General features: G+C 42.8%; 1 protein-coding gene across 1 annotated transcript; it reads right to left on the bottom strand.

Annotated features, from left to right (window-relative positions):
- Nucleotides 1-2,890: 2,890 nt before the first annotated feature.
- Nucleotides 2,891-20,638, bottom strand: BEST3 (bestrophin 3). Its single transcript, XM_056340759.1, has 9 exons — nt 20,487-20,638; nt 18,676-18,770; nt 17,864-18,097; nt 12,442-12,596; nt 11,652-11,729; nt 11,138-11,290; nt 7,667-7,747; nt 6,159-6,310; nt 2,891-3,820 (listed from the first exon to the last, which is right to left on the bottom strand). Exons 1-9 carry the CDS (start codon nt 20,636-20,638, stop codon nt 2,917-2,919), a joined length of 2,004 nt encoding a protein of 667 aa, XP_056196734.1. The 3' UTR covers nt 2,891-2,916.
- Between the last annotated feature and the right edge of the window lie 694 nt (nt 20,639-21,332).

Below are 21,332 nucleotides of genomic sequence, written 5' to 3'. Positions count from 1 at the left end.
AGTGTGCGCCCTAGGTAGCAGCCAGGCTGAGAAGGTGGTGATGGAAGGTAGGCCGAGCTGGATGATGAGAAGCTGGGAAGGCTCCTTCAGGCTTATCTGGGTTGGGGAGGATGAGCACTTTGCTCCAACACCTTGAACCCTGGTGGAAGCTGTGTGAAGGAGGAGAGTGAGGAGGTGTGGTGGGACTGGACCCTCAGCGCAGATTTGTAGTGGGCACTTTACAGTCATCTCTGATTTCTGGCTTACATTCCCTTACAGACCGAAGCACAGTTCCTCAGGCTCATGTACTGTGAGGAGAGAGCTAGATATTTCTCCACAGCTGTTGAAACCCCTTCCTATACATGCGCATCTGGGAAGGGTATGGCCGTATTCTGCTGAAACCTGTATCGCTCTCCTGACTTTGACAAAGTGCTGCAGAGGAGTGTTTCAGGCTCCCAAGGAGAGCAGCAGTTACTTTAACATGTGTCTAGCTGTGTGACTGGAGCTGTCTGGGTATCCTTAAAATGTATTGCTTATACTAAAAACTTACCGTTTGTTAAAGTTAAGCTCATTGGTAAATGGAGTTCCTTGACAGTTGTAGATGCAATTAAATTGCAAAAATATTGAATTGAAAAATGTGGCTTCAGCTAAAAGAAGAAACAGGGAATAAGGAAGGGAGCAGGAATGCTGTAGGAAAATATTTTCTTCTCTGCTGATGTAAGAAAGGGAAAACTAGGTATTTCCACCATTGTCACAGGTCGATAGAGCCCTCTTCCCCAGGGCGAGTCAGCAGTCTGGGGCTTGGAGGACTGAGGAGCTAGAGATTGTAGCCAGAAGCTGGGTATTGGCCTAGGAAGGGCCATCCAGAAAATCAGATTGCTAGGCTAAGGTGCTCTTTATTCAATATAATTTGACTTTGTTGAGGCTCTTGTTTTGTTGGTCAAACCTCAACATAGCAGCTTGATTTGCCTGAGGACTTGCTGCAGAGTGGCCAGGGTGACGTTGCACCAGAACGCCTTACTCCAAAGCTGTGATCAAACCTCACCACTCAGCTGCTGTCAGACACCAGCATTGCCTTATCTCATGGTGTGAAGAAGCGTCTCTGTAGGTGCCTGGGAAATCTGTGCTTGGGCTTTTCTGCATACCTGGAATTCCCATAATACGAGTTCAAGTAGCTCTTTCTTGGGCTAAGTGTCCTCTGCTTCCCAAACTGATGGGGATACCCACGCTTTTGTCTAGTGTTTTTGAAGGATTTGAAAGCGTGGCACTGCTCAGACCATATCTGGTGCACACCAACAGGAGCTGATTCCAAGACTGAAACAAAGTTGGAAGAAGTAGAAGTGGGGAGGGTGGTTGATTTTTTTTGAAAGCCTACCCAGGTGAGATAGCAGAGTCCTGCTGTATGTGATACCCTGCTGGAAGGGCTTCTCACCTAAGCTGTTGGCCAGAGGAGCAGGAGCAGGCAGGTCTATTCATTCCCTTCTCAGCTTCAGGGCATCCTGAAGACTCCTAGGAGCCACTGGTGCTGCCAGTTACCCTGGTAAAGATGCTGCGTGGTTGTGTGAAGTGCAACCTTCTGAGCAAGTCAACTGGGTGAAATTGGTGTCCATACAATCCATACCACTTGCTAGCTATTGCAGCCTCATGATTTTCTGTGTCTCCCCCTATCTCTGTTCTTCCCAGCTACCCAGTCTCTCTCTTGTCTAGGGACACAATCTCCTCAGATACTCACTTGTGGGGGAATGCTGGCATCATGCTCTGGATTGCATTTGTGTAGATGTGGGAGAGAGCTAAAACCAAAGAGCTGCTGCTGCTTTCAGGGCCTCCTTTGAGACTTCTTGCAGGAGCTGAAAGGTCAGATTGCTCACGGGAGGTTTAGGGAGGTGACTTGGTCACCCCTGGAGGAGCAGGAGCCACCTAATGTTGGCTTGGGATTGGGTTAATGGAGAATGTGTGTGGTACATCTGGGCAGCATGGGAATGGGAAGAGGGAGGAAGGAAGTGCAGAGCAATTTCTGCTAGCAGTCCTGGGCCACTTAGTTGTCTCCCTGGGATGGCTGCAGCCTGTGTGCTTCCAGCTGAAGATCTCCACAAGAGTGGAGCCCTAAGCTCAGGTGCCCCTGCAGCTCCATTAGCTCTTGAGAGAATGCAACAACCCTGTCATCACTAGGGAAGTCACCTGGGAATGGCGGTTTACAACAAACAGCCACTAGTTACACCACATACGTGTTCCAAGGAACAGAGACCAAGGCCCAGGCCTCCCACACCCAGCTCATCAGCAGTTTTGCCTCTTTCATTTTTCTTGATGAAGTTAAAAATACAGTCCTTTTATTTTTCCACTATGCAGTGGCATAACTTCATCAGGAGCAGGGCAGGCTTTTGCCCCACACAAGTGAGGAGCCTGAGTTTTCAAGCGTTCTTCCAGGCAGTGGGAGATGGTGGGCTGAATCTCCTCAGGCTGAGGAGGGAACTGAGCCCACAGCCCCCCTTCTAGCCACTTGAGTAGAAACCAAAACTGCTGGTGAGTCTCACAAGGATGTCATGGACCATAATCTGAAGGAGCAGCCAAAGGTAGCAGCGTTCAGGGCAGATCTGAAGTGGACAGACCCACCTCTGCTCTTCTGATAACATTGGTGTTTCCTCTAGGTGAGCCTGCACAGCTCGCTGCCATGTGCAGTAACTGGTTTGCATCCACTCCTGAGGATCCCAGTTCTCCTCATAAATGTTTTCCGCACAGGGTCACAGATCTCAAGCCAGTGACCAAGTGGCTTAAAGCATGTCACTGCAATGCCTCCTGTTTAGGTGCCCACATCCTCTGTTGGATCTTGCTCAGGACTTGTCTGAGCATTGTGTCTGCCCTTCTGCACTTTCAGCAAATCTGTGTGAGACCACTTTCAGGAGAAGACAAGAAGTTCAGTCAAACGCAGGGGAAGCATGGTCAAAGTTTTCTTTCATTTTTTTCATTAGAAAATTCTACGATGGCTGTTTCTTTACTCTCCAGGTTTTCCCACAAGTGCTGCATCTCAAATGTCTCTGGAGCAGCAGCAGTAACATTTTTTCCATCACTGAAGGTCCTTTGTTGTAAAGCTGTCCCAGAATCTGTTAAAGGTGGTGTAGTGTCAGCATTTGACACTGCACTGTGACTATGGAAGCTCGGTAAACTCCATCGCTGAAGGTTTCTCTCATCATCTGTCATGAAACCAGCTATGTTGCTGCTATGGGGTTCATGCTTGGGCTCCCCTATCACAGTAGGAAGTGACTGATGCACCTCAGAGCCTGGGAGGTACGTTGTAATTTCTGGGGGGAAAAACGGATAGTCCAGAAGAGTCCTATTTGCCTCAGCTAGGCTCCTTTGGAGCGTCTCTTCTGGCAAGCTTGCGGTGCGCTCTGTCGGCAGGTCTGGTTTGCCCAGCACATCAGTTGCCTTCTCCTCAGCTTCAGAGATGACGACCTCAGGAACTGGCTTGTTTGTCTCGGAGGAGGTGTCACTGTCTCCGAACGGTGCCTCGCTCCTTGAGGTTTCATTTATGGGTCCTAGATCTCGGCTACTGTGAACTCTGTTGCTTCTGTCAATTCCATCATGTTTCTTCTTGAAGCTTGAGGTAGAGTGCCTCCCTCTCGTGTGCATTTCCTGCAGCCGTCTGATGTGCCCTTTCTCATCTGCTGGGAAGAACACCGAGTTCTCACTTGTCTGCCGACTGTAGCGCTGGTGAGCTGGGGAAGAAGGACCCTCATGGACGCTAAGAAATCTCTTGACTCTTCTCAGCACTGAATGTTGCCTTCGGTGTTTCTCCTCTTCCCAGGGCCACTCTTCCCCATAGAGAAATTCAGTATCAGCCAGCCTGCCAAATAAAGCCAGGTAGTAGGTGTCACTTACGTATAGGAACTGTGTGGCCTGCCTGCACATATATCCTGCTGTCTCAGCAGGAAGACATAGGAACCAAGGCCCTAGTGTGTCCCCAAGGAAGGGCATGAAAGGGGTGAGGGTGCCAGGAAATGCTGCCTTTGGACCAGCCAGATGACACAGACAGCTCTCCACATCCAGGTGTCTCTTCTCCTGAGGACTAGGCTGGGAGGGCATCCAGCCAGCCATCTGGCACCATTTTGTACCTGGGCTGCAGCCTCTGTGGCATCGCCACATGGTTAGGTTTGTGCTTAGGGTGAGGGAGAGAGAAGAAAGAAACCCTGGTTGGTGCTCCAGGTGCTTTTTCAGGAGAATGCTTTGGGCAAAAATAACACTGATAAAGCTACTGCTGGAAGCAGAGCGCGCTGGTTTCAAAAAATGTTGGAATTACTCAGATGACCAAATCTCACTTACTTTTGGGCATGACAGTGTGTCTGAAAGTCACTGAAAGCTGCACCTGGTACTCTTCTGCTTGCCCAGCCCTGGTGGTTCATGAGAACAACTATTGCTGCATCTGCCAGGCAATGCAGCATACATTGCTGACTTGCTGCACCCCAGAAGACAAGCTAAACTGGCCCAGTTACCTGTTCTAAGGGCAGGTATGGCAAAGGCAAGGAGCACAGGGAGGCAAGCCTAAGCTGGAGGGACAGAGGAACTTCAGCATTTGTGAGAATCATAGAATAGTTTGGGTTGGAAGGGACCTTTAAAGGTCACCTAGTCTCACCCTCTCCTGCAATGAGCAGGGACATCTTCAACTACATAAGGTTGCTCAGAGCCCCATCCAACCTGACCCTGAACATTTCCAGGGATGGGGCAACTACTGCCTCTCTGAGCCACATGTTCCAGATGTCAGCTTGCGGGGACTGGAGAAGACTTTGGATTTGGGCTCAAGTTTTATATATTTGCTTTGGACTTGGATGAATTTTTATACCTACTTTTGAAGTCTGCCTAAGAACTACCCGTTTTTTTTAGTGAGGTGAACAGAGAAACAGTTCAGAGGAGAAAATAGTTAATAAAAAAGTCAAAACATCAAAGTTGTTTGCATTTCACAGGGGCTAACATGGAACTATTTTTCATTCACTCCCCCTTCATTTTTTGTGTGAAGTCCTTCTTACTAAAAGTGGTTTGCAGGCTTCATAATGTTTCTTCTTCGCCACCTTTTCCCCCTAGCAATTGCAGTGAGATGAATTATATTCTGTGAGGTTTTCTTCTTTAATTTTTTACTTTTTTTCTTTACTTTTCTTTTGGCCATTTTATAGTTTTTCCAGAAGGAAATAATTTCTGAAAAGGCTGTGTGTGATAAAAGGAACTCATATAAACCATTGTTCTTTGTAGTAGAATACATGCAAAAATGGAAAAATAAGAGGAATAAAAATGAGAAAACACCAATTTCCAGGCCAAATTAAGTAAAAAATTAAGCACATTTTATTTTGATAAAGGCTGGAAAATTTTGGAAAAATTGAGAACTTCTTGAGGTAAGTTTTAAAGTTAAAAAAATGGATGCTATAATGTTTTTTAAATGATTTTCAGATAAAAATGTCTACGTGCCTTGGTATTTGCTCAGGCATGGTGGTATTTAAACTTACTAACCTGTTCTATATTACAGCATGTCACGAGTGTTTAAATTCAACAGCTTCTAAGCTAACTGGCCTATCACTGATTTCTCGTATAGAACCTGACAACATGGGTCAATCCTACAGCCTCTATGTGTTTCTTTGTAACAATGGTTCTGGTGTTGATCTCTGCAAATAACTCCTCTTCATCCCTTCACTAAATCTGACCGTTCCAACTTCCATGGCTAGATTATTAGTGAATGAAAAGTCATACAATGTTTAAGATAATTTCTTGTTTAACTTGACAAAAATCTGGACTGATTTTAGCTATCAACATGAACAAGCAAATGAATAGCTGTTTTGCTGATTGGAGGATGTATGAAGAAGCTGCAATAAACAAAGAATTATTAAGAAAGTCAAGTCACTGTCTTCAGGCACTATCCTGTGCTCAGACACTATCAACAAACCCTCCCTGCAAACATACTCTATTTATTAATTACACAGTTTAAGCCACGGGTGCACGATGTGTATGAGCACATGGATCACCAGAGACATCACTCCAACATCAGCCTGTCCACTCCCTCCTAAGATCATTTCCCAATTCCATATTCCCCGCTCACAGTACCATCACAGCCCTCAGCCCTGTGCTGACTGTCCGTCAACATGGGCTGTAGGCGTGATGACCTTTCTGATAGCTTGAAAGACCCTTTTAGTGCCACTCACCCCATTTCAATAGTCGACCCAAGAAATGAAGGAATGCAGTAATCAGCCGCTGCTTTTGTGTACGGTGGCCGGGCAGAGGAATCATTCCAGTAAATATCTTTCTCCATCCTTGGTAGATTCATGTGCATCTCGTCCACTGCTAGAAGTGAGACCTTAAAATTTTGGTATACATCGTGTCACTTTCAGCATAGTACAGTTTATGAACTATTACTCCTACTCCTACTCCTACTAATCTGCTTTGTACTCCCTGGGTCAACATTCCTTTCAGAAACCCTTTAAAGTAAGCTGTGTATGCTGGCCTGGGCATCACTCAGTATTCTAAAATATACCCTCTATACCCTCCTACACTCATGAAAGCATAAATTTTATTGTAACTTGAGCCTTCTGTGCTGCAAAGATATTGTGTCAGACTGAAGTCCTTTCCTCATGCATGATGTAGTTAAATAGACATGTGATCCTCCACACGCTATGGGAAACCTGTGTAGAGTATTAGTTGTGCTCCTTAACATGTCCAGAGGTCCAGAAGCTTTATGATAGGCTTCATCCACATTTTAAGACATTCAGAACCAAGTATGTGATCATCCTGCTCTAGGCCTTCCAATACATTCTATACGAAGGGCTCTGAGGCACCATAGCACGAGTAGCCTGAAGTGGTGTTAAGCCAGAGAGCATCTTCGGCAGCATGAAGGCCTTTGGCACTCCTCAGCATACCTGCATTGCTTGCTCTGCTTAATATGCTGGTTTGCTTGCTCTGCCTTTGCTCCCTCTAATACCTGGGCTCTGCTTTGCAGTCTCAATTGTCCCCGGCAGATGTGGGGTCTGACAGCAGCTCAACCCAGTGCTTGGCTCTACCTGCAAGGGGAGCAGTGGGTGCCATCGAACCTCTTCATGTCTTTGGGCCCCTTCAGGGCACGACAGACAGGGGTTGTTTGGGAATGGGGGTAACTGCAATAAATCTGTACCCTGCCCATCTCACAGCTCCTGCTGCTGAGGACATTGGCTTCTGTGCCAACCACAGATGCTGCCATGGGCAGCAGCATCACAACATGAATCATACAGCCCTGCTTATAGTTTAGGGCCCTGCTTGATCTTTTTGGTATCTTCACTGTCTTCATTTTTTTAAAATGTCAGATTCTTATACAATATGGTAATGTCTAGACAATCAGATTAGCAAAACGTGTTCTTATTTACGTGGGAATAGATGGCTTTGTGGATTTTGCAGGATTGACCTACATTACATGTTTTTCCAGGCATAACGTGAGCTTATAGTTTGAGGTCAGCTGTTTGCATGGTTAGTCAGGCATTGTAAATGCCAAATACCAAAATCAAGATGCATTAGATTGTAAAAGGAAAATTTGGGGATCACAGACATAGGTGCTCCTTCGGGGAAAAAATTTGTTTTGCTGACACTTGTTGCCCTTAATTTGCACCTCAATATAAGAAATAGGATTAAATGTAATGATAACCTATGGTACAGTAAAGCTGGAAGTAGGAATAACAACAGCAACCTGTAAATTTCTATCAATACACCAGTTAGTTTCAAAATCATCATCATCTTCTCCAAATGGATTAATAAGTTGTTCAGCGACCTGAAAGGAAAATGAGACAGTGAATAGAGGTTGGCATGCCATGTCAGGACTGCTGCCACAGAGAAAATAGGATCGGATTTTTCTCTGTCTCCCTGCCTGTCACTTGCAATCATCACTTGAGCTCCCGTATGATGGTTTTGCCAGCCTAGCGAAGGAACAGCTTGCTTTCCCCACAGAGTCATTCCTGCGTGCCTCGTTGGTGCTGTCAATCATGATTGTTGTTGCTGGCCTGCTGGGAATTGAGACATGTCTGGGCCACAGTAGTTATCACGTAAGATAGTCATTACCTTTCCTTACTGTTCTCTTTGGCTGATTTAAATGAATGATTTAGCAGCTAGAGGCTCTGTTATTGCATTACAGTCTACGATACTCCACCAGCCCAATGGGGTCAGTATTCCCAAGCCCTGCAGCTGGAGTCTGCCGGAGAGAGTACAGCTCATCACTCCAGCTCAGCCCTCAGCCTTTGCTGCTTTATCAGGGGTGATGCTGATGGCATTCCTCTGAAACTTTTCAGGAAAAGCAGCCCACCAAAAGACTTGACTTGAGTGGATGCTGTGCATCATGCTAGCCAAAGCCAGGAGACAGGACCTGAGTTTGTCTAATTCAGCCTGCCATTTGGGTTTCTGTACATGAAGTGATTAAAGCTGCAGGGGAAAAGCCCATCCTGTGGACGAGACAACCAGTGAGCTCAGGCTGTTTTGTGGTGAGGCGCCTTAGTCTGGGAACTGGGCTGGGAAAGGAAAGCTCTCTAGCTGCCCATGGTCTTATCCAGTCCTGCAGCCCCCCAGAGGAGTAAATAAATGGAAAACCAACCAGAGACTGTCCCCCTATCCCCATGATCACCGAAGTACATTGTGGGGAGAAAACTCATAGCTGCTGGGGGAGAAAAAAAAAAAAAGATGAAATAGGAAAACTTAAAACCCCCAGATTTTTAGGAAATTCAGACTGCTTCTCTATTTCTCAGTTCCTTGGTATGTTGAGGTTAAATATTCTCTCCTTCTTTTTGTCTTTTAAGCCCCAGTTTTGAAGCTGATCACATTCTTACTGGCCCTTCCAAGCCTTCCTGGTGGTCACCAGGGCCATGAGCAGGAGCAGTGGCCAGGTCCTTGGTTTAACGTGGATATGGGTAAAGCAACAGTATGATTAAACAGCCCTGGTCATGAACTTTGCTATGGACAGCTATGATCTAAATAGCTTATAATAGTAAGGCTGTCACTCCACCGCTATTTATTCTTCTGCACCTCTAGGCTGTACCAGTGGGTAGGCACTTGCTGACTTTCCTAGGCCACCACTTCCCAGGCCAGTGGTGGAAGAGAGCAAATGAACTGCTGAGCAGACTAACACAACAAAACCACCTGTAAGGCAGGAGAAATGGAAAGGAAACAAGGGGACACCTCTACTCACACTCATTGGCCTGGCTCGTGGCATTAAATTTTGGGTATAGCTATGGAAGTGCTGCAATAGGAATGAGCCAGAATGCAGACTGTGGCTTTCCAGGGAAGACCCTGGATCAGCTTAGTGTAAACCGGGGAACACCACCCAAAAATCCACTGCAAAACCTGTCACATGAACTAAAAAAAGTGAGGAGGGCTGGGACAGAGGGAACAGCAGTGGTGGCCTTTTGCTTGGCTGACTGGGTCCTGGCATGTGAGATGTGACTTTAGTCTCCAGAAGGGAATGTAGTGCTGTACAACTAAGCCCTGTCTTTGGATGGTCTATCTACCCCTGTAACGAAAATGGACGTTTAGAAGTGCCCCACGTGATGGGAAACTTTGCCCCTGTATTGCAGGTATAACAAGCCAGGCCTGAGGCCAAGGAATGAGCTCAGTTTAGCCATCATTTCTGAGAAATCGCCAAGTTACTGGAAGTCAATAGCTCAGGGCCCTTTCTACAGCCTGGCAGCCAAAGCCCAACATACTCAGCAGGAAGCTGGCTGTAACCTTCAAGACAGAAATATCCTGACTTGGGGACACTGCAGGTTTGGGCAAACCTCCGGTCTGAGGGAGCACTGCCAACATTAAATTTGTTTTTTAAACCTGCTTCTACTCCCTTTCATTTCCTTATGCAGAAGATTTTTCAGTTACAATGGCATCTTGTACCTGCTGTAGCCAGGAGCTGGCTGGAAGCCCTGAGCCTAACTGGAAAAGATGCTACTGACAGCCTTGGGTGCCGATGAAGGGGAAGCCATTCCCTCCTCAGGAGCACCAGCAGGGCAGTCAAGAGGAACAGTTTACAGTTTTGTAACCCACTAGTAAAACCCTGGAAGACATTGCCTAGAGATGAAGTCTCACATTTCTGCAGGAACAACGTGTTCCCCTTGCCACATCAGCCTCTTTTCCTTTCTCTCCCACTTCTGTCCAGGCTGGTCCCCATGTGGCAAATCTCCCTGTCCCCTGCGATTTCCTAGGACGCAGGACTAGAGGAGCTTGCCCTGATCAGGCACTTTACTTTGCCTCAGCAATCCGCCAGCTTGGTGTGCTGCCTTCTCTACTCTGCCCTTTGAAGCTGGCTGTGGGAAAGGGGCTCTAAAACTGTCCAATTTTGTGCAATTTATATTCCAACAGAAAAGTTAGCTCTAAGTTTCCAGTCATGATTAATAATCCCAAAAGGAAATCTTAATGCACATAGACCCTAATTTACCAATTTGCTTTTTATTTGAAACTTTTTTCCAGTTAGTCTACCTTGATACTTACTGCAGAGGAGAGAACTGCCATGAGGTATGTGGCTTAATTACTCAACTACTAGATCGATGGTGATGTGTTAACTGAACAGGCATCAATGGGCTGGTGGGTAGCATCCAATTCCTTCTATAACTCTTCTTTTTAATGAACGTTTTTATGCAGTGGGGTTGTGGCCAATATTAGCTGTCACTGTTTGATAGCCCTCTGGAACTGGACACCCTTAATTGGCTGCATCTGATTAAGTTAACAGCAGATACTAAAGGCTGTCTTTGATCATAAGAAGAAAGTATGATCAATCCCTTTCAGCCCATGCCAGGTCTGCAGCAATATTTTCCCATCATACAGCAGAGTGGGAGAAAGGTTATTTTTTTAATCTTTCATTTGTCATTTTATAGTTCAAGTCCTGAGACCAAATTTTGCTGGAGTAATTCTCCCTTGGGGAGTTGTTCTGGTTCTACCAAAATGGACTTTTTCAGCTTCCTGACCATTTCTTACTATAAAATCTGTCAGGTGGAATTAAAAATGTATTGTATGATGTTTCTTTATGATCACAGGACACACTGGGCTGAGTTCAACTTTGGTGTAACTCCATTAATCTTCAGTGATTTTACATTATGCCACAAAACTGACACCTTGGTTTCAGCTCTGACATCTTTACCATCCTGCCCAGGGAGGGTTCCCCCATGACCTGTGCAGAAAGCTAGTTTACCTTGAGCCATCCTGCGTAGAAGAAGAACTGTAACAGTGTGAAGATTGGAACATAAAGATCCAAGTCATGTCCCTGATACCCTTGATCAGTATCCAAAAATTGGCGCCCTATCAGGCAGGCAAAGAAAAAAGTATAGACTGCAAGAGTAACAACCTGCAAAGGACAAAACTTCATTTAAATTGTGCAATAATACAATCTTATGCATAATAAATATGTATTTGCCATATAATTTACAAATCTGTAGAGAGGCCACAGGAATAATTATGGCCAGGAACAACACCCAGGAAACATAAAAACATTTCAGTGCTACTCTCCCCTCTCCCAGGTTATGAGCCTTCTAAAAATCTACACATTAAGTATGACTTAAATGGTTAACCAAGCCTCTAGGATCCTGTGGGAGTCAACAAGTGCTCAACAGCTCGGACGCTCTGGTCAAGTCTATGGATGCTTTGCATCAAACTCCCTTTTTGTGGAAACTGTGTTTTGAACTTTGTGAAGGATAATAGCTCAGTACCTGGGTATAGACCAGTGGAATTCCAACCCAGTCATAACCAAACAAAAGACTGCACCAAGACCGGTACTTATTCATCTCCTAAAAGGGGAAAAAAAAAGAAAAAGAAAAAAAAAGAAGGAAAACCAAACCACAACATACTAGAATTGCATGGGGTTCAATTCTAAATTTCAAATACTTTGTTACAGTTCATTTTTGCACATATAAAAAGACAGGAGGGTATGAAAGTGTACTATATAGATTGATACCAGAACGATATCCAGCACCCCACTGTCACATTTGAATATTCACTTCATTTATGGAGTTGGAATGCTTAGTGTATTTAGTATATTACATACTTCTTCACAAATTATCCTTTGTTTCTATCTTATCCACAGCCTAGTGATACATGAAAGAGAATGTGCTATATCATAAAAAGGATGTCTGACCACTTAATGAAATATTCAGGGAGACTATCTGCATTGAAAATGATATTAAAATCTTCAAAATGTCAGATTATTTCATATTTTTTTTACCTGCAGCAACAGAACAAGTATGAATTTAAAGTGGTGTTACAATGATTTTTTCTCATCAATTTGTTGCTTCAGTTAATACCTTCTTAGTCATATAAATACAATCCCAGCAAACTGCTGCTGTGTGCTTGAGCGTACATCAGTACACAAAGGAAAGGGGGATAAATCCTGAGTATGATCATTTAGATGACACTGGAGAGCTGTGCACGCTAAATCAAATTATGTAAGTGAAAAGCTACCACATAGCAATTTCAGGTTAGTTTTTTACTTTTTCTACTTACGTTCATCAGTGTCTGCAGATCTACGCTGTCTCGGATTCTTCCCTCTTTTCGTGCCTTTGATGCCAAATTCCCAAACCAGACAAATGGGACCCAGTATTTCAGGTGTGGAGACTTAAGGTCATCAAAAATTTTTCTTTCATATCTTGTCATAAAACCTGTTTACCATGCCCCCCCCCCCCCCAAAAAAAAAAAAAAAAAGACTTCATTTATTCTGTGCTTCCACTGTTTTGATATTACAAATTTTGAATATGTTTGAATCTGTTTATGTAATATTTGCACAGAACTATGCTAAACACTAATTACAATTTTAACTAGTAGCTTCCTCTTTTTTATGCTTTTTTGCTAGGATAGATCTTGCTTGAAACAATTTATTTTTGCACTAACCAGCTACACAAAATCTTTCATGGTCAATATATGCAATAAATTGCTATTACTGTGTTCTCATATCTGACCACTGACATATTGTAGGTACACATAATGTTAAGAATTGTACAGATTACTCTCTAGTTCCATATTCTACTTTCAGAAAATAATGAACTGGATAGATCAGTCAAGAAACTATGACTTTTCAGCAACGATGACTTTTGGCAACATGTCGACATATGTTGTAAAGGCAGTTATTTGACCTCCAGATTCTGATAATTTTTTGGTAAATCTGCAAAGCAGTGAGCAAGCAACAGAGGATACAAGTGCATGCATGAAACTGAGCTCAACAGAGAGCGTGCCTTCTGCCAGCAAAACACTTCCCTGCCAGATTGCGTTTCATGTTTTCTTTGGGGTTATGAAGGCGTGCAAAGAGATGGAAAGGGAATCATGCACAGAATTCCTGCTGCTAGCGAGCCACGGGGCCAGGTGACACACTGTGGGGCTGCAGGCTGAAGCTGCTCTCTGCCTGGCAGTTTGCCTTGCTGGGGTGCTGGGAAGGTATTACATTTCCCGCAGAGTTCCCCTGGCCTTGCAAAGCCCTGCTTCCCGCTGCCGCACGCAAGTCCAAGGTCAGATAGCAGGGGAGCCAGGGCTGTGTGTGACAAAACCTGCAGCAGAGCAGTCTGCTGCCTGTGCCTGGCACGGGAGCAGCTGGTTTTTGCAGCAACACCCTTACCCTCTTGGGTAAGAAAGCCCTGCTCTGCTGTCCTCCTTCCACCCAGCCTTTGAGAAAAACAACCTCGAAAATTCATTAGAGGAACTTCATATTTTCCTTTGTTCAAATCCTGGATTTTCTGGGATTAAAGCAATCCTCAGGTTTGGAGGATCTTAGGTTTTGCTCAGGAGTGTGTCACCTGCCAGGGTGGGTACAAGCATTCTTTTGTTGTGTTGACATTAGCTCCACGGCAGCCCCAAAATAATTACAAGTTTGAGAACTGAAAATTCAATAAGGGAATTGAGACTAGACAGGATTTTTTTCTAGTCTCCAGCTAGTAACTAAGAATTGGCCCATTGTTGCTAACATTGCTAAAGGTAAGTAGGCCAGCAAAAAAAAAATAAATAAATACATGTAAACTCAGTTGTGTTTTGTATAAAAAATGTGAATAAGGTAAAAGGAGATTTGTTACACGTGGTAACCCTCTCAAATATTCTGTTGTTGAGGAAAATGCCACTGCTGTACAGTTGCAACAAATCAACGTGGGAGGTTGAATGAATGAATGCATGAAATGCTGCAACTACTGAGAAGGAACACAAGGAGAGGACAGAAAATGATGTGGAAGAGAAGAAGTTCAGCAGGAAGACACAGTACTCCTGCAGCATTCTGGAATTTGAGAACAGACAATCAGAGCTTATAAAAGGTCCCTGGGCAGTTTAGAGCCAGCTCTCATAATCAACTGCACAGAAATACTCAGGCAACCAGACAAACTGACCTGCTAGTCATGACTCATGACTTCTAAAAGTTAGTCTTTCAGGCTGCCTTTTATTTTTGGCTGGCCAGCCTGCTCATTACAGGACAGGAAAAGATGTTTCTGTCAGGCTGACGGACAGAATATCAGAAAATTGACAGTCTGGAGTAAACACTGGATGCAAGTCACTTGGGAGGCTCTGGGAAGTCATTACCTGGAAGGGCACAGCCCTGAGGGGGTCACAAAGAACAGCAAAGCTCCAAGGATCAGTTCAGCTCTCCACTGAAGCTGGTTACCTTTTTGTGCAGAAAAGCTCAACAAAGCCTTGTTCATTTAACAATAACATTTGATTTGACATTATTTTAAAAGTTATTTGTGTTTATATTAATTAAATATTCTCTTTGATGATTATTAATAATGCGTAATATCCTTATCACATTAAATATTAATTCTGGATTGCTCTTACTGCTGGGAAGGTTATGGCAAGGCAAACAACATGCAGTTCAGAACAGCCTGCTGTTATTGCTGCAGTAAAGAAACACTTTATATTCCATCAAATACAGGGGAAGATATCAAACCTTAGTTATTAAAATTAAATTGTTTCTAAATATAGCCATACTATCTTTATTCAAGAGTATTCAAAGAATTGACTGGAGAAGTCTATGAACAAAATAGCTGGTTTTGACAAGCACTGGAAGACGGGAGCAGCTCCAGAAAATGGGTAATATTTGGCAAACACTCTGCCAAGATCTTGAAAAGGATGATCTAAGGAAGGACAGGGCACTGAATCCTTGCAGAAGCATGAGAAGCTTGACATGGGGTGCAATCAATAAAGAACCAAAGGATTCAAAGTGAAGAGTGCCAGCCAGAGTGACCTTATGGGAAAATTATTGATGAGAACACAGGCCTGGCTAGAAGAAATCACTGGTTTTGTCCCTCCCGTGATTTGCAGAGTTTTCAGTTCTCCTGTCAAAACTGAATGTTTTGACACAGGACTGGCTCAGGGTACCCTCAGTAAGTACTCTGGAGACCAGTAGTTAGAGAAGAAGGAACTGAACAGCTGTCATCTTCCACATCTCCAGGTACACTAACAATGATCAAGTAGATAAAAGTTTCACTTTCTGCTTCTGTGTTATGTGGGAAAGAGTTAATTTAGGTACTTCCTTCCAGCAGAGGGTTTGGGACTGCAGACTTCAGCCATGTAGGTATTCACGTTGCGCTGAGCTCACACCTCATGTTTCTCTTCAGCATTTCCTATCAGCTGTTTTGGGCGGTTCTCTGCCCAGCTGCTGACTCATTACTCATGTTTAAGACTCATGTTCTTGAGCATCCAACTTCCCTATTGCACCTTGCAGCCAACCGGATTGATATGCTCAGGACTGCCGCTAGGCATTTGACACTTACAGCATACGTGCTGCAGCACTCAACATCGTAACGTCATGAATCTACATGCATCTACTGCCTAGAGCTTCATAAAAAATGCTAAAAAAATGAAAGAGTTAAGAGGAAGATCCAGCACTGAAGACTGTGTCTTGGAAGGAGACACTATAGATGGTGAAGTTCCTAAGTTTGTTCAAGCCTTTATGCACTCTGCTAACAGGCAACTATTGAGAGAAAAAAAGGTGTTCTCATCTAATTAGAAAAAGAACAACCCAAATCTATTACAAAATCCAGTGGCTAGAAGATGACTCTATGCAAGTTCAGACTGAGAATAAATTTTCACTTTTCAGCAGTGAGGTCCCCACAGTGAATGTCAGTTCATCTAGGATGAAGTGTGGTCTCCAGTAGACCCAGCTGAATTTTAAATCAGGGCTGGTTATATTCCTAGAAGGTAATATAGCTCAGTCAGAAATTGCAACAGGATAAAGGGTGTTGTTAGTTAGCTTTTATGCCTTGTGTTATGGATGAGTCAGACTAGATTGTTATGATACTGTTCTCCGATTTTAGATCTGTAAATTTAAGCAGTTCATTTGCTGAAAAGTAAAATGTGTAGCAATGGTTATGGTGTGGCAGTTCTCCGTTTGATAGTGAAATGCAAAATCAGCACAAGTTGTTTCTATGATGACTGTGCTGTAAGTATCAGATTCTGCTGCTCATGTTCATATTAAATGCTGCTCCCCCATGCAGTCTGATATGTAATGCCATAGGGAGACAGGGAGGGTTTAATTGCAGAGTACTGTCTAAATCACTGGATGTTAATAGGAGCAAAATATATCCTCAAGTGCTCAGTACTGCATCAACAAAAATTCTGTGGCTCAATATGCATTAAAACCTACAGAATATGTACTGAAACCACAGAGCTGCCTACACTGTCAATGCTTAGTTTATAGTAGAATATTTTCCACTGTTTAAAAAACCAAAACAACCAAAAGTTGTTTTCCAGTCTACAATTTTTGTAGAATGCGGTGACATTTTGTTTCTTTTAGAACAGATTGTCTTTAGCAATAGGGAGGCAGAGCTGGATTAGCCTGCTGGAAATGTTGTAATTTTCCAGTGTGTACTAGAAGCAGATTGCTGGGGAGAATGACAGAAGCTTCCTTGACCTCTCACAGACTCAGGTAAACAGTTTTGTTGAACAGCACAAGGAAGAGAACTTCAAAATCTAACTGAATCCAACATAAATGATTTTTTTCAGTAAGATGAGAGCATTCTGCCGGGATTTTTTTTTAAATATCCAAAGCTTCTCACACGTATTTGAAATGTGTATGTGTATATTTTAACTTGCTACAACTTTGCTTACTAATCTCTGCCAAAGGAATAATTTTAAGAAATGCAAGACATTCAGTAAAAAATGTATGATATCTCCTATTTGGAACAGATCCCCGTGTCTCTGCACTGGTGTGCTACCCCTGACGCTGACCACGCCAGTCAGAAGGCACCGCATCAGACCTTGCCTTTAAATACTCAGCCAGCACCCAGTCCTTCATAGACAAGCAAAGTCTTACATGATTGAACTCTCTTCCCCATCACCACACCTCACTGTTATCAAAACAAACAGAAAATGAAGACATGCTTAATACATAGTATATTTATCCCTAAAAAACTGTGAGGTTGTAAATTTCAAAAAAACCCCTTTGGGGCTGGGTTTTTTTAAGTACATCACAACACTTAAAATGTGCAATCTTCTTAAAATAAAATGACATAAAGCTGAACTTGTGAAGTGCCTGCAGAGATCAGTCTGTGATACATGCAACGTCATATCCTAGACATCAAGGAAATGCCACATAAGAAGCCACCGTTCCTACTGCATTGCAATTACATTATTTTTCACACTTTGGAGAACATTGTACCTGCTCCATATGCCTGTGTGTTTGGGGCAGGCCTGCATCCTCCATGATGTCTGAAAGTAGATTGACTTAAGAGTCTCAAACTCATTTGGTTTCTATAGTGTTGCTAGATGAAGACTTTAAGAGTATTAAAGATGCACATTTAAGGGCACATCATATAAGCCACTGACAAAAACGTGACAGCTTTTACATGGGTTAGTATGAGGCACATGAGGCCAAAAAGGTAAGAAAAAATGAGTCTGGGTCCTTCTGTCCCTGTGCCCCCACCTCTGAGGAAAGGAAAGAGAAGGATGATTCCAGTACCTGCTCCTACCACATGGTCCATGGTGGGGAATCTTTTGTACACGGCTGTGCTCACAGAGCGAAAGATCAGCAGGGATGTTAAATTCACATAACGCATGAGAGTCCTCCTTAACAAGCGCCCATATTCATCTCTGCCCTGCACACAGCTGGAGATGAGGAACATCAGACGATCTGGCCACGGCAAGTTCACAAACTGGTTCCACCAGCGATTCACCACCAAAGTAACGTAGAAACCTAGGGATCAGAAGGAAAAAAGTCCAGTGCCTATCAGGATTTCTGTTTAGGTTACTGTAATTTACTTTGTGGAGTGTTATTCGTATCACTAAGCTGCTACATTTCCCAGAATAAATGCAGTAAGTCACGTCAAAACCCAGGATCCAATCAATGCTAATGATTTAATAGACACTGCAACCTAATGGCCCATTCCAGGTGAGTATCTTGTACCCATGAACTTCCAGATTTCCTCTTCTGTAGTAAACCTTGAGTGGATTTACTGCTTTGAATTACTGCTTTGAAGGATGAGGCACAATTTATCAGTGTTAGTGGGCATTATACCTATATCTAGATCTATATATCTACACATACACACACATTTTACTATTTTCTTGGTATATTAAGAACATGAGCATAAATGTTGATGTGACAAAATCAACTTGAATTTAAGGAGACCTGCTGGAAGCCAATGATTTTATCATCATCCTCTAGCTTCCCATATGCCCCTCAGCTCTGAAATGCTTTCATGCACGGACATTCACAAGATGTCTGAACAGAGACAGCGTTGGAGAGTAATTTCACATGTAACCGGTACTTACCAAGCACAAAAGTTACCGGGATTTGTTCAGCATATTTGTCACAGTAAATTGATAATTTTTCAAAGAATCGTTTTTGGCTACCTGTAAGAAAAAATCTGCAGCAAAAATAAAATGTATCTGTCCTTTCACAATATTCTGGCACTAGATACAAAGTGCAAATATGTATAAATAATCAGGTATGTGCAATTGGGAGCAACCTTGGCTAATGTCTTCAAGTGAATTCTTAAAGGTGAAATGCTGAACACATTTGGCATGTAATAAAGAAGCTGGAGGAGAAGACAATATTATTGCCTGGTCTTTGCAGTTTTCTCATGATAATTTGCAATTTTCTTATGATTTGACTACCACTACTAATTAGGATCAATACACCTGGAGAATTAGTTTGCTGTCTCATACAGACCAATGATAATAGTAAGCTGTAAGTCTGCAAGTAGAGCTTGCTCTCCTTTTTCAGGGGGCTAGTTAATAGAAATGCTCAGGTCTGCTTGAATTGCAAAAGGTTACCAATCTCAAATTGCACTTATCTGAAAATGTTACATTGTTGCAGCAGTTTTTTTGCTCTTACTCCTACAAAATTTTTCTTTTCCAAAAGCAGAACAACTGTATTTATTTTGCAGTGAGGAAAATATTCATCAGATGATAGAAAATGAGTGGAGCATGGCAGCTTCTGTCCATGGAAAAAGATATCTAATGAAATAAAACAATATCAAATATAAACAATTTTTTATTTGTATAGATGATTATTACAGTTATTCTTTGATTTAATATAATAGGAACACATGACATATATTTGGTGGGTTTTGCTTACAACTGTGCGATAAAACCTGGAGTGCATATAGAAAGCTTTCCATAGTGTATTTACCTTGGTCTTTAATTGCCTAACATTTCAGTAAAGCTAGATTAATTTAAATAAATGTAAGACTCTGGTGTTACTTTACATATTAATGCTGTAATTTGTTTTCCAAGTTTACAGGTATAGGTTACTGAACATTTTTGAAAATTAGTAATTATTCACAGACAAACTGAAGCTCATTTTCTCCTTGCTTTACATAAAAAGCAAGCACTGAGTTCTAATTACAGATCAAGAGCTGAATCATTATTTTGATACTTCTGTGTAGTGTACTTCATCAATTAGAAGTGTCACTGTACTAATTGATATATTGCATCTGTCATACAGGTGTTTAGTTCACACCTTGGTGGAAGAAGCAACTCTCCTAACGTGACCCTCCCAGGTGCTGGGTGAGACACAGCTAATAACCACGTCTGGTTTCCGTGCAGTTTTGCTTGGCCCTTGTAGGCTTAAAAATAAAGTTTGCATGCTGTTCTAGCTCTAAGCAAAACTTTGCTTTTCCTGACTATGTAACCTGGCTCTCACATTATTACTCTTCAGGGTTATTAAAGAAATTACCACTGAGCAACTGAAGACACAGTTCTGCAAGTAGGATGAAAGGTCTATACTTATTATTTAAAGCAGAGGCATGCTCGCTGCTGCCAACTCAACATCAGAACGATAAAAGCTGTGCAACATAGGCTAGCTATGGGTGTTTACTCAGCCCAGCTTCAGTAGGATGGCTGCTCAATGCTGGGCTGAAAGTAGAATCACTTGAATATGATAGACAGTATTTTATTTATATCTTACATGCTTTCTCTGGAACATCGAAGTAAACATGGAAAGGAAAGCACATTAGAAAAGGTCCAAGGAAAAGACAATAACTATGTAGTAACCTCCCCCCGTTGTTCATCAGCCTAACACTATGAAGTGGGAAACTTCAGTATAAGATTTAATGAGAGGTGCATTGGAAAGAGTGTACCTGTATAATACACTTATCGCTGTGTAAAGAGTAGCAAAAACAATAAATTCTCTGTACAGCAATTTGTAGATACTGCCTTTCCACTTTAGGAGTAATCTGTGAAATCCAAAGAAAGTGGCATTTGCTACTTTGCTGGAATAAGTGACTGTCATCGTCTTGGCAGGCTGTGCCTAGAAACAGTAAAAGAGAAGCAGGAAACCAACATTTTAGACAGTGTATCCTAACCTGAATGCACCCTTGCATAGACAGATACATAACTATACATGCACATATACACATATAATAGTATATGTATAGATAAATACATCCTGTTTGTATTTATATACATGGAAAGAGAGAGAAGAACAAAAATCTTGCCATTACAAGCCCCGTTGATGATGAGAGGCTGTATTGGAGCTTTACCTCAAAGACCACCCAAAAGCAACAGCTTGCAGCAAATGTGGCCACCTGCCTTGGTGGCAGCAGCAGGGACATGTTACATCTCTGAAGCCTCTGCTTACTCTCAGTTTGCTCCAGTCTAGTGTGAGCAAAGAAAAGGAAGTACATTTCCTTGAATATTTTTTTCAAAATTTTTCAGCTTTTCAGCAAGAGAAGCAAAGCTAAAGTCCACAAATGCACCTTCCTCCCCTGACAGTATTTTTAGCTGGCTTTAGTAATTATACTTATTTAAAACCAAATGAAATTTGGAGACTGCCTCTTTTATTAACAGTTACAACAGCAGCTGAGATCAGCTGGGGAACCCTGTTATTTCTTGTCTTGGCAGCTAGACACACTCGTCAATACCCATGCATTGCATGGCCATGCAAAAAAGCCATAGGGTTGTTCAGGTAGGCAGTGTGCAACACG

The sequence above is a fragment of the Falco biarmicus genome, chromosome 5, assembly GCF_023638135.1.
Source record: "Falco biarmicus isolate bFalBia1 chromosome 5, bFalBia1.pri, whole genome shotgun sequence".
Taxonomy (NCBI): domain Eukaryota; kingdom Metazoa; phylum Chordata; class Aves; order Falconiformes; family Falconidae; genus Falco; species Falco biarmicus.
This window is presented reverse-complemented; position numbering and strand designations above follow the sequence as displayed.